The following is a 14,268-nucleotide window of genomic DNA, read 5'->3' as shown; positions in this document are numbered from 1 at the left end:
TTATTTTCTTCACATACTTTCTGTTGATTCCCAAAGGTATGTTTAGACATAGACACACAAATTTTATGAAAATTAGACCTTGTATGATTTCCACAACATGACAACTGTGGCACAAAATCCATTGTTGAATGATAATCATCTGCTGGTATTAACATGGTGCTTTTCAAATGAATTGTGTTAAAGTCTAGTTTCAGAACATAGATTTTGTGTTTCAGTTAATTTTTACATCTCCATGTTTAACATTTTTACAGTTATTAACAAAGGCATTTTCAGTTCCAGAAATATTTTAAGTCTAAGTTTAAGGTTATGATTCTAGTGGCAAAGTCAAATAAGCGAATCCAAAAATGTGAGTCACAAACGTGGCCACAAGAGAGCGCCGCGACACAAGATTTAATGGCGCTGAAGGCGGAATTATTATATTAATTGCGTTTTATGGGACCAAAGGCTCCATCTGACCTCCAGTAGTGTTCAGACGCCCAGAATCTCTCAAAGTTCCCTCAATCATCCAGCTGTAAATAACAAAAAAGATAATTAGATATCATTATGTAGGTGAATTACCTGAAAATAAACTGAAATGCCATCAGGGATGATTTCTATTATCATTTTAGAATAAGAATGTGAAATATTGTGCAAAACACATGCAGTAAAAAAACCCATTTTGAATCCAGGTCTTAACCCAGTGATAAAACAAAAAACAAACCAAAAAATGTCGACACCTAAACAATACCCAACAATTTCAGCAGCACTGTCCTTCAAGACTTTCATTTTCTTTCTAAATTGCTCTTCCTTCTTAATATTGTAAAACTGTCGTCATGGAAGTGTTTCTCAAAATGATGACCCGGTGGGCTCTGATTAGTGTTGAAACTGATTTGGGTTGTGCCCTTCGTGTTTTATCCTCTTTGATGTTTGTTCCTTTGTCTCCTTTTCTCTTTTCCAGGCACATCGAGGGCCTGACGTTAAAGGAGATTATGCATATTAGCTGCCTGAAATTGTCCATTTTAAAATCTTTAAATTTATAACTACAGATTAAAATCCAATCATTTTACTGAAAACTGTCTAGAATATATTAATCTCTATAAATTATTCCTGAGGTTGACTTGATTTTCAAGAAATAAATAATTAAATAGAGGCGAACGAAGTTCCCTCTATTGGCCACGATGTGTAACTGCATAAATTGGATAAAAGTGATGGCGATGATCAAAGAAAACAAGGGAGAAATGTAAGTCCAATTTTTAATGCATTGTTATCCTACAAAGATGTATTGGAATTTCACAAAATCATTATTAGAAACACAACAGGACCAGAACTAATTAACAGTGAGAATTATCACCAAGCTGCAGGGATTTAAAGCAAGAACTGTGTCACAGAGTCGGTCCAACATTTATCCAGCTGATCAAACAGTAACATAATTAGAATGAAAATCAGAAGAACTCTTTCACTAATTATATTAAGTTTTTCATATTTTACAAAGGCAAAACCTCAAACAGGACACAGTAATGGCTTTTGGCATACATACAGAGTCTTTCAGTCACACTAAACCACTGCAACGCCAACACCATGGTGGGGCATTAACTGGGAGGACACTATTTTAGGGAGGCATTGTGTGATTTAAAATCTAACTGCAGTGTCATTTAACTAATCCCTGGAGCTATGGAGTTCAAACGGCGTGGATATGAGACGTCTTTAGAATTAAGGTGGCGCTGGGAACATAGAAAATATGTTAACGATAAGAGACACCCTGAGTTAAATTCAGACCTCATATCCAGTTGAAAGAACTGTTCAATACAACCAACCTTTTCAATCGCACAGAGGTTTGCTATTTGTGTTTGTTTCCTGTTTACACACCCAATTCCATTGAAGCAGTTTCATCAAATTAATTAAGCCAAAATGCAATTATGGATGGTGTTTGTGTTTTGAGCTTTATCGGTGTCTGACACGGTGCAGTTTGGTGCCCAGCAGGCTGAGTCGCGATGGCTCGTCACCGGGAGCCATGGGTCAGCCAAGGTTTGCTCTGTCTGGGGTACAGAGATGTGCTGGCTTGGAGCCACTGTAGACTTTCTTACAGGTGTAGTCTGCCATCACAAAAATCACCACATAATTAAAAACATAATGAGCTGGAAGGGGGGAAAAAAGGCCAACATGATTTAGCTGCTAATTCCCCTAAGCATTCCAATCTAATTAACATTCTGCACATGGCTGTGTGTGCGTGTGTGTGTGATATCATCACGCTTCAAGTTTATTATTATTTTTATGTTAAGCTTGAATGTCTCCCAAACATTGTTATTGTCTCGACAGCAAATGATGGTAATACTTGCCTGCTACGTGCGTGCGTGCATGTGCGTGCATGTGTGTGTGTGTATGTGTGTGAGTGAAGGTGACCCACACACCCCCAGTCTTTGCTGAGCAATAAAAACAACTTAGTGTGCATTTCTTCTCTAGCAGCAAATGCACAAAGCAGTCAATGAGGGAGGCGGCGAGCTAAATCCATATAAGCTCCATTGAAATTCCCCCTTTGAGTGCACAGACTGGCTCCTGTTATTGTATTTTTGCCTTCTGTTGCTGGCACTCTGCTTCAGAATGCTCATTGCTTTCTGTCTATGATGATGATACCAAGTAAGATCCTTTTCTCTCATCCTCCCCCTCCTCCTGCTACACACGCACACAAACGATTCCACAAATATATTCAAAGTGTCTAAGGGAGCTCAATCAGGCACGTTAAGGTCCACTACGGCCATCAACAATCTGTCAGTACAACCAGCTAAAAACCACCATTTTTAAAGCTGTGTGATTTGGATGGTGCCACTATGGCTCCTATAGCACACACAGAGCTGAGGTTGTAGAGAAAAAACTCTGATAAAAGCTCGAAGAGCTTGCTTGAAGTGAGTCCAAATTTAGATGTTCTGTACAGCTGATATCTTTGTTCCTCTGTCACACCTTTATTCACCAAAATGCAGAATGCTATGATCCAAATATAGATTAAACACAGGAAACAAAGATAATCACAAAATAGTTTGTTGCCTATAAAAAGCTACAAGGTGATTTTTTCTATTTCTTTTTTAAATGTAGTTGGAACTGATATGGAAACTAGAATACGAAAACATAAGCTGGTTTCCAGTTCTGTCTACTGGTGCCATGGTGCTGCAGTTCTCACATCAGCCAGCAGGGGCACCCGTCAAAGATGGTCAGTTTAGTAAAACAATAATTTCCAGATTCAAACAGATTTCTATATTGCACCAGTGATTGTTCTTTTCTGATGTTCTTTTTAAAAAATCTTTTAGAAAAAAAAAATCCTTTTTTTTTTTTTTACCTCATTTTCTCTTTGGAACCTCTGTCAAAAGCATCTGCTGTGACGAGGCTGCAAAGCTGACCTAAATGCAAAGACACTAAAGTAAACAGTGACAGTCAAAGTGAATCTGCTGCATTTCATGGTTTATTTACTGTTTACAAATGCACCAAGGGCTTGCATACACTTCTGTATACTTGCATTACAAAACTACGCACAATCTCACACACATCTGCCACAGAAAGTGGAACCGAGAAGGACACCCCCCTCCCAGCTCTTGACATCTGTGTTAAATATTGAATGAAACGTTACTTTGACAGCATCCCAAAAGGCCCACAGCCATTAAAAAGTAATGGTGACAAAAGGTTTCGTCATTTTCCGTCGGACCCAGATTTATATCATCTTGACAATTATGTAACGGGGGGGCCAAACGTTTAAAGCAGCAGCACGGCTTTTACATTCCCACCCCCAGTGAGCCAAGGTTACAGAGGTCAAAACCGTGGGCAGCGTGTGATAGTTCAGCAGGGGGACTCCCATGATGCCCTGTGCATCCTAAAACAACAAACATGGACTCCTATGGAGTCACATGGGCTGACCCATGACATTTGAAAACCTCGATTATGGCACAAGCCTTGTTTTCTAACCCTTTTCACAGGTTTGGGACAGAACTAGAAAGGTTATCCTTAATTGACCAGTAGTTTTACCTTCTTTGGTCAACAGAACCACATTTAATGTGCTGAGACAGTGAAACTAGATGCTATAGTTGCTATAGATGTGGTGACATTAGCGTAACGCATGTATTGCTCTATCTCCTCTCCTCCGTTATGCAGCAGCATAACCCCGAAATTAACGTGGTCCTGCTACAAGGTTTCTTCCTGTTATGAAGCGGGAGGCACTCCTCACCTCTGTCTTGCTCAAGGGTCCGGCTCTGGATGTCTCTAAAGCTGCCAGGGAACAGGCATGATATTTAAAAAAAAAAGCTGAAATGGATTGAATATAATTGGGGCCCCTGGAGTGTAGATGCACATTGTAGTTCAGCTGCGGGGGTTTAAATCTCACTAAATATCCCCCCAACCCCACCTCATGTTTTTAATAACACGCTATCCCTTTAAGAAAAAACATTCCTCACATTCAGCCGTTTTATTCCTCAAATCTAGCTTACGTGGTCGCGCTAAGTGTCTGAGATGATCCTCCTCCATGTCACCGCCCGTGTGTGAGCACAGCGAGCCTGGGGAAGCGCCCCCGGCACTGGGTGGGAGTCAAGCGCCTCCCGTGTTGATTTCCCCCCTCCTCTCCATCCCGTCTACGCCGAACCAGAACCATTTTTGTCTCCCCTCCTTCAGGGCTTCACATCCGGGTCATCCACCAGTATCTGTCTCCTGCTCCGTGTGTCTGACAGCGATCAGAACCGTTCCAGCCGCCGCCGCCGCCGCAGCTTCCTGACCGACCGCGGGGCTCGCCAAGCGGACACCAGGCGTGGAGTTCACCGCTGAGGATGAAGCCGCGGACGCCGTGAAGCTGTGGCACAAAGGCAGGGATGAGACGGTAGGAGGCTTTTCCACAGGGGGGGCAACGCGCGGTGATCAACTGGCCCTAACGATGTCGAAGAGTCTGAAGAAGAAAAACCACTGGACCAACAAAGTCCACGAAGCGGTGATCACGCGTGGGAAGGACGGGGAGCTGGGCTTTGAGCTGAAGGGGGGTGCGGAGAACGGCCAGTTCCCCTACTTTGGCGAGGTGAAGCAGGGGAAGGGGCTGATCCAGAGCGGCAAACTGGCCCAGGATGAGCTGCTGCTCGAGGTCAACAACATGCCGGTGGCAGGACTCACCACACGGGACGTTCTGGCCGTCATCAAACACTGCAAGGACCCGGTCCGGCTCAAATGTGTCAAGCAAGGTGAGCGACGCAACGTGGAAGAGGCGTGAAGGAGTGTGTGTATGCGAGTGTGTGTGTGTGTAGCTGGTTGGATTTAGACGTCTCTCGTGCAGTCCTGTGTCAGCCCGACTGTGTTTAAGTGCGGGGACCCGTAGGCCCCTGTGTGAATGAGCGGTGATTATGGACCGTAACGAGGGGCTCAGTGGGCAGAACCAGGAGCCACTTCACTATCACGAATCGGTTTGTTTACGTCGCTGGTTCGATGCCACCGCCTGGAGGGGGTGTGTCCGTGCGCCTGTCACGCCACATCTTGCGGGTTTTCTCCTTCAGCAAACAGGTCCGTGGATGAAATGTTGTGGTTGCTGCTGCGGGACGTGCTGCAGACTGAGACAGAGAGATTCTTTCGCACAGGCTTGCAGCGGTGTTTTGAGGGGGTCTAATCTAACCTAACCTATCCAACCATAACACAGGCTTATAGCTTCACCCTGATATGTCTTAATAAAACCATCCATCCACCTGTCCATCGCCTGTCCCAGTACCGGCAGGATGAGAGGGAGGAATTCATCTTTGGACGCACACACACACACACGCAGACGCCCAGACTCTTCATTTAGCTTGGTGTTCATGTCATTGGACTGTGGGAGGAAATCAGAACACAATCAAAAACCCACACAGACACCAGGAGAACAGTCGCCCTCCAGGCAGATGAGCCCCAAGCTGGAGCTGGAAGCAGGAGTGAGGAGTGAGTCTTTGCTGCCCACCACACCAGTGCACCACTTTGAAAGAAAAGGTATGGTGCGATCAAAGACCCCACTCCAGGTTCCTTTTAGTGAAGGCCGCACATACGTAGGAACACACACACACACTCTGTCTCTCCAGGATAAGGTTCCATCATTCACCGACTGAATAATGCCTTTAATAGTTTTTCAGGGGGTGCTTCTCATCATGCCTGTGGAGGTTTTGGTGTGTGTCTATAGGCAGTTGCACTTAAAAAAGAATAAAACGCATCCTGCTGCAGGTGTGTCTGAGTGTGAAACCCGCAAAGTGTTTCTGTATTCCATTACTCAAATAGTGCGTGTGTGTTGTTTGCACACACAGACAGGCTGGACTGCTACTAGATGGTTCCTCGGCGGGCTGCTGCCATAGACACCCTGGTGAAAAGTAAGTCGAACGGTTAAAATGGCAGCAAAGAAGGATGCAAACATGCAGCTGTGCACGTCAGAGCTGCTAGACAGCACAAGGTAGCTCAATAAGAAGTCTGCCCAGAGAAGGAGGGCAGCGTTTCACGTTTAACTCCTTGCACGGCACAAGCACAGGGCCTACTGTGTCGGCAGATAGCTCAATCATCAACGTCGCTGGCTCGGAGCTCCCGGACGATCACCCGAGCGACGCGTGAAGACAAATCCTCTCAGCACATTCCCCAATGTCCAAAAATAAAAACCAATCTGAGTTTTGCTGTTCTGCTGTCCGAAGAGCCAACTGCTCCAATGCTCATTTCATGGTTGTGAGCGCCAATTATCGCAAAGTAAACTCAACCTCTGAGGAGCGCTAGCTAACTCTCCCACTCCATCCTTCAGTCCCACGTCCTCGTCCTACAGACACCCTGTCTTCTTTTACCCTGGCTGACAGAAACAGGTCATTGCTGGTGCCACAGATCCATCCCCCCCTACTCACAAACACGAGGACCTGCTCCTCATGCACCATAGTCACACCCATTAAAATGAATTTCAGATGCATTGGAACAACTCTCTAATTCAGGTATTAACACTTCAGAGGTGCAAAAACTATTTTTTGATCAGAAAAGAGCAGAGAAGAGATGGTTGACGCAAGGTTGTTCTCGTTTATATTAGCGTGATTTTGTTTCATCTAATGAGACTCAGAAAGACGTCTGTGTCTTCTACAGGCCACACACAGCCTCATGTATTTACAGTGTCATGTGACTGGTTCTGGATCGTCATGTGACTTGGTAAAAAAGCTTGTTTTGGTGTAGTTTTTCCCTTTTTAAGCAGATGGGGTGGGGGTGCCTCTAAGATGCTTGGCAAAATATTGGAGTATTTCTTTAAACTACCCTGCGTCCAGTGTTATATATATATCACATTTCCAGTTTTTGTGGTTTCAATGAAAGAAAACGCACGTTGTTTGTAGCCTCATCACGTCTCATTACCAATGCTTTTATGTTCCCGTCCCAGTAAAAGGAACGCTTTGGACCTTTATTAATAAGGATGGTTCTAAATGCTTTCCCAATTACATTAAACGTGTTATAGATTTTTTTTCTTTAAATCCAGGTCTACAAATTTACGCAATTATCTGATAAACATCTCTAGGCCGTGTCCTCTTCCTTCGTCTTTCCTTTCTTCGGCGTCCTCTTTTCCCATCAGCACAAAGACAAATGCAAACGCAGACGAGCAGATTTATAGTGTCGTGAAGAGCACAGCTGCCAGGAGGTGTGAGATCGAGAGGAGGGCTCTGTGTGTGTGTGTGTGTGTGTGTGTGTGTGTGTGTGTGTGTGTGTGTGTGTGTGTGTGTGTGTGTGTGTGTGTGTGTGTGTGTGTGTGTCCTCGTAGGTGAAAACTAAGAGGCGGAGTTTACAGAAGATGGTGAAGGTGTGACAATAGTTGCTTGGCACAGCCCAAAATTCATGCTTCGCCATCTTTACACACTTGACACGTGCGTCTTGTAGAATATTCCAAGTTAGAGTCTATTGTTCGCTCATTTGAATGCCTGAAGAGAGAAAAAAAAAGAATCCACCTCAAAATAACCCAGCTGTCCATTTCAGTCGCCTTGAATTAGTACCAATCTTTTGTCACAAATAGCACAAATACAGAGATATAAATAATATTAATGTCAGCTATTTTTGGTTCAGATTATTGGGGACATATTTGCAGGATAAATGCACGACGCACAATTCTGTGTTTTACATGAGACCAAACAAACGTCACCGTCAGGACGGTTTCCAGGAGCTTTTTTTTTTACCAGATGTGGCTAAAGTAGACTGAAGGGCAGGAGTGTGTCTCCTCTCTACAATACTGTAGTGTTTGTTCAGCATGTAATTTTCTCTCCAACTGGTTTTAGAATTAATTTGTTAACTGTTGTGGAGGATTGTGGTGGAGGAAGACTCCAGGATGCGCTAACATGTCCTTTAACATCTGAAGGACAAAGCTTTGGTGGCAGCAGCTGTGAGCTGCAGTTTACAGGAAAGATGCTCTAAAATGCTCCTCTTCGTGCTCTAGAAGTGTTGCGTCACTCAGGTTAGACTTTGATTCTGATGGCAGCCTCTGGCTTGGACGGTTGGACAAAGACACAAACACAGAGAGCTCCGGGAATGTCTGAGACACTATTATTAGTCTGTTCAAGTCTATTACGGCTCAGATGACTGACTGATTTTATTAAAAAGATATTGCCATCACCATAAACAGAGAGGCTGCTTTCAAATAAAAATTCTGGTGCTGATGCAGAACCTCAAGGATCAACTGAAGGTTCCAGCTCAAACATTTTGATCCAAAATTCAAAATGGAAGCTTCTTTTCTTCTTTCTTCTCAAACCTGTGAGATACACACATTTGTTCTTCTACTATTGTGCTAACTCACAGTGACATTATGTGCCCCCTTACTTTGAGAGTAAAATCTATATTCTGCTCCTCATCAGGCAGCATTTATAAGAAGACACACACACACACACACACTCACACTCACACTCACACTCACACACACACCACTCAAAAAGTTGTAGTCCAGAATTGAGTTACTGCTGTTGGCTATAATCTAGTTAGCCAGGCGTGCTAATACTGGCAACTCCTGTTTGAGCTATGTAATCTGTAATTTATTCTTTTCTCTTTGGCTCATAGTCAGAGCTGTGGTCTGCCCCTTTATGTGTGTGTGTGTGTGTGTGTGTGTGTGTGTGTGTGTGCGCGCGCACGCACGCATGTGCGCGTGTGTTGCCACCTGAAAAGTGTGCTTTAAAAAAAGCCATTGTTATGTATCAGCATGAAAAATACGTGAGTGAGTGTTCGGTGCATAAGAGATGTGGGTTTTACCTAATTTTTAAGGTTCCTCCCAAGTCCTACCAGCGCTGCTATGTGGGTACAATATGGAGGGACAGATGGAGCAGAGGGAGGGAAGGTGACCCCTTTCTCCGCTCATGTCACTTTGTTGATGAGAGGCTTGAAGAATCAGTGCATAACATCCTGCCTGTTCGGCTGGTATTAATAACTCGGCAAGAGATGAGTTCTGTCAGAAGCAGAGGAGGATTTCTGTTCAGGCTCGGAGCTTCTGGAGCTTCACTCGGAGGATCAGAATCAAGCTCAGCCTGGAAATGACCACATGGCCAACTGGTCCAGTTAAGTGAATTGGGTCAGCATAATTCTCCTCGCTGTGGACACACTGCATGTGCTGTGGCATCCGTTTATGAAGTGCACTCGGTGTGTTTGACGTTCTATCCTTTAGTCCTAATATCCAAGATTATTCAATCCAAGATTATTGCAAATGCGGTGATGTGGAATGTGTAATCTGGTTTGTCTGCTTTATTGAAAGGATAGATTGTGATACAACTGTGGGTGCAGCAGCAGCAGCAGCGGAGATGTTGACCCAAAGAATAGCAGAACTGTTGGGTAGTGGATCACCATGGTGATGAGCCTGATACATTGTGGCCATAAAGTAGTCACATAATTAGGTTGTTGCTATCATATTTGTGTGTGTGGGTGTGTGAGAGAGAGTGAGAGAGAGTATGTGTGTGAGAGAGAGCACGTTGTTATCTGCTATTCTCCTTAGCTACCATCATCCTGTTGTTTATTTTTTTTTAGATTTATTTCTCTATTTCGTCATTTCAACGTTGTAGTTACCACATCCCACCATCTGGGGGCAGTAGCCGTCCGGTCAGCTGGACCCCAGGGCCCTCAGAGGGACTGAAGCTGCTCTCCAAACTGCAACGACGAGAGCAGATTAAGAGGTCATTTTCTTCTTAAAACACTACGTATTATAGATCAATATGTTGTTAAACAGAATATAATGACCTAGCTGTAGCCTTATACCTGAGAGATATGACTGTACATTCATGCGATTTAAGAAATCATTTAACAACATTAAACTACAAATTATACAATAAAATGAATTACAAAATCCTAAATCAAATTGAGTTGGCTCAAAAGTTAATGTTTGGGGGGTTTTTTTTTTAACCTGCAGTATATTCACAAAAAAAGACAGCCCAGTATAATAGAGTCACAGCAAATTCTAGGGAACCACCCCCCCCCCCCCCAAAAAAAAACACAATTACTGTATTGTACAAATTAATAATTATAAAGCACTTTTTGGTTTATATTATTGTAGTATTATTTACCCCTGTGTGAAAATAGTCACAAAGCATCAGAAATGCTCCTTATAGCCACTTCTACTTCGTAGCCCTTGTATTTAGTTTGTGAATTTTCAGTTGCTTAATTGATTTTGCCGTTTTTTTCAGTATCTTAACACAGTTTCTCCCACATTCCTGTTGTGCATCTTTGCGCTCATTCCTCCTCAAGATGAAATGTCAGTGCTGGTTGCAGACATAAGCAGTGTCTGCACCATATTACTGAATATTCTCCAGACCTAAATAGCCACAATGCTCAATGCAGCTGTGCGCAGTGAAATCCAAGAAGCTGCGCTGGATTCAGGCCACCTCAGTGCTTCAATAATGCAGAAGCCTTTGTTTGTGCATTTGCATTATTACATTAAATGAATCCAATATAATTGCTATCACAATGATAATGATATCATTATCATGTGAGTAAAATAAGTCTTAAAAGATCCAGAAGAACCTTTGAGTGTGTGCGTGCATGTGTGTGTGTTTGTGTGGTTATTCTGTGCTGATATGTATAATATTGCTGCAGTAATCTTCTTGCTCATAAACTTCATCTTCATGTGTAATGAGGGATGAGGAGAGCAGCCAGGTCAGATTGAGCTGAATTGATTTAGTTTTGGTTTAGCAGCGTGTCGGGGCCCCTGCAGACAGGCGTTATTAGACCATCAAACCACAGCAGCCAAATGAACCATTAGAGAAGAGCATCGCCACTCTCCTCTTAGGGTGGCGCTCTCCCTGCCGCAGCCACAATTATTAATTTTCTCTCTTGACCGCGAGCATCCCGCTGGTTTTAACCCCTCAGGTTATCGACCTTTCGCTCTCTAACCAATGTGTCTGTTATTGCTCCCTGTGGCCTGTCAGGCCCCACTGCCTCCATTTTCTTTCTACGGTATTATAGTCGCTCAACTTAGCTGCAGCGGCTGCAGAAAGTCCCTCACGCACACCTTTGGCCTGCCTTCCTGCTGTAGTCCCTGGCTGTTTCCTCATCTTTCCACCCCCTCACCCACCCCTCTGTAGCTCTCTGTCAGGCTGTTGCTTCCAGTTTTAATTAAGAAGCCTCCTGCCTGAGCGCAATCAGAAGCAACAAAACGTGTCACGTAAGGAAAAACAGTTGTCTGCCTAGATGTCTGAGTGGGGAGCCTGAATTAATTTGTCTGCCGCGTGAACAGGGATATTAGAGGTGGCACTTCCTGTAACCTCACATTTATTCCTGAATTTGTAATGTTTGCTTGTTTCTTCATGGTGTCTGAGATGCAAATGTGCATCTGGCCTAGATTTCAGAGCTGTAGAGAAAGACTAGCGTGGCGAGGTAATCAATATAAAGACCTTTAGGAGAACAGCTCTGTCATTTACTATTACTGCACTTCGTCACCTGCTGTAATAGCAGCATGACGAAGAGTAGATAGAGATGTTTTATTCTCATTTAAATGCTTCTACTATCTACATTTACACTTTATGTTTCTTTTCTTTGGATTTTCCCAGAAAACACACACTTAAGCCATCAGAGACTAGCACAAACAGCCTAATTAGAACAGCAAAAGAAGAAAAAGGACCATGTCAGATCAGGACAGACTTAACAGGACCCCTGGAGAGGGAGAACGGAGGGACAAATCAAGTCAACGACATTATTAGATGGGACATAAGGTGGCCAGAGTTTGAGCTGTGGAATTATGTGGGGAGAAAACGAAGGAATTATTAGGAATATTGATGCCAAAACATGTGCAAGAGATGGTTTCATGCTGGTTATGCTGAAAATACGTGAAAATAACTTTAAAAAAAGGGTCAATCTGAGGCCACACATCTTATCAACCCCCCCAACGGTCCTATCAAAAACAAATTCAAGAAGGAAAGAATCATCAGTTAGAAACTTAATTCACATGATGCAAATGCAAACGACCGCCGTGACCTTTGACCATTTAATTAGACGCCAAAACAAATCCTGCTCAGACGTGTAACGACATCTCGCTCGAGCTTTGGAATGCTCAGCTCTCACTGCCATCTCGTCTCTCAGCACAAATCACCCCTTTTATTCAATCGTATGTCATTTCCCTCCCGGTTTTTCAACTCCGCTGCTGGGATGCAGCTGGGATGGACACACAGCCAGCAGCAGGATGTGTGAGCCATGTTAGGAGTGAGGGGACCTGTCACACAGTTGAAAGGCTTCCTGCTCTTCATCTCTATGTAGCTGCTGTGGACATTCACAGAAGCTGAAATTGAGATTTATTAGCGGAAGCAGGTGAGGGTGCAGCATCTTTTTTCTTTTTCTGTTTTTAATACAATTCAATTCAATCTTTATTTATATAGCGTCTTTTACAATCAAAATTGTTTCTAGGCGCTTTACAGAATCCCAGGGCCTAACCCCAAACAAGCAACAGTAGCAAGGAAAAACTCCCCTTTAACAGGAAGAAACCTTGAGCAGGACCAGGAGGGTCCCCCTCCATGAGCCTACAGTGTGTAGAAGGTGGTGTGTAGAGATGTGGGCATGTGTACCACCGACTGTGGTAACGGTGACTGAATGAGGGCACGCAATGATGGGTGACTGTCTCTTCAAACTTTACAATAACCACAGAGAGAGGGAGCAGCTCTTCCTGCACAATGGCATCTGATCACGCTCACGCTGTGAAGGATCGTTGCTCTGTGCCCGTGTTCCATTGTGGTATGACAGAGAAGCAGGTCGAGGGTGCAGCAATATCACCACTTTAACTCAAACCCATCTCAGATCAGGTATAAGAAGGTTAAAATTGTAAAATCACTACATTTTGTATGCAGTTGAGAAGGTGGAGTACTAGAGCGAACTGGTTTAATGAGATTTGCTCCCCTCCTGAGCTTGTACAGTCGGTGATGTGGCCTCGGGCAAGACAGCATCTCAACGTACAGTAAGTGACAGGTGTTGGAGTGTGATCTTGACCTGTGAGGCCACTGAGGGCAGAATCAATGCTGGGCACTTGCCAGGTCTGCCATATTCCTCCATTTGCACTCTTGCAGCGTCCCGTTTGAGTTAAGATATTCTCCCTTCTCCAGAAGGTTTTTAATTCATTCTGACACTAATACAACCATTTAAAGAAACCTGACTTTTCACTTTAGAGAACTGACTTATCATACGATCGATTTTCAGCCTTTATATTTGAAAGCTTTCCCCCTGTAGAACGCGCTCACCAGTTGATGGTGGCACAGTCGGGGGCTGATTTCCTGAGATCCCAGTAAAAGAGCTATGCGACAACTTTTTTATTCTCAGAGCTCGTATTCGTTTTCACGCTATCAGCGCTCCACGCGTGTTTGCCGAGTTAATCGGGCGCTTTAGTGTAGAGCATGCTAAACGCGGAGCATGAGAGCGCTTCAGCCTGTCGGCAGCAGCAGAGCAGCAGGTGCAACTTACAATGTGTTGGACATATAAAGTCAACATAGGAGTCCAGAGAGAGCCGGAGGTCCGTGGAGATGAATGAGTGGAGATGAATGATGTGGGTGAGAGCTCCGTGTGCAGCTACTGTTTAAAAAGACAACTGAGTGACACATAGATTTGAAGCACATTTTTCTGTTATTATTGTGGATCTGGTGATGCTCAGTTGATGGAGGGGAGACCGCGGGACCTGCATGGAAGAATGTAAGGCTCTGCTGAGCACAAGCTCCACTGATAACTGCCTGCCTTGGTGAGCTTGTGATTGATTGCAGCTATCTTTTTTTTCACCCTTGACATGCTACTTTTTTTTTACTCTGTAAATCTGCCCATCCCAAAATCTTTCCTTCTACTTCTACAGGCAGTGGCGGAACAGTGTTACGT

General features: G+C 43.9%; 1 protein-coding gene and 1 long non-coding RNA gene across 7 annotated transcripts in view; one reads left to right on the top strand and one right to left on the bottom strand.

The window, feature by feature from the left end:
- Positions 1–1,218: 1,218 nt before the first annotated feature.
- Positions 1,219–4,526, bottom strand: LOC130536945 (uncharacterized). The gene is made up of 2 exons (XR_008953510.1): positions 4,446–4,526; positions 1,219–2,072 (listed from the first exon to the last, which is right to left on the bottom strand). It is a non-coding gene; the product is annotated as an uncharacterized LOC130536945 (long non-coding RNA).
- The window catches only part of LOC130536940 (membrane-associated guanylate kinase, WW and PDZ domain-containing protein 2-like), a 51,156-nt gene continuing 41,401 nt past the window's right edge, over positions 4,514–14,268 (top strand). For all 6 annotated transcript variants that reach the window (XM_057053269.1, XM_057053268.1, XM_057053277.1 and 3 more), the window contains exon 1: positions 4,514–5,180. In XM_057053269.1, the coding sequence (XP_056909249.1) occupies positions 4,883–5,180 (298 nt within the window). In that variant the 5' untranslated portion in view covers positions 4,514–4,882. The remainder of the gene's footprint in view (positions 5,181–14,268) is intronic.

This window comes from Takifugu flavidus, chromosome 13 (genome assembly GCF_003711565.1).
Source record: "Takifugu flavidus isolate HTHZ2018 chromosome 13, ASM371156v2, whole genome shotgun sequence".
Lineage (NCBI taxonomy): Eukaryota > Metazoa > Chordata > Actinopteri > Tetraodontiformes > Tetraodontidae > Takifugu > Takifugu flavidus.
This window is presented reverse-complemented; position numbering and strand designations above follow the sequence as displayed.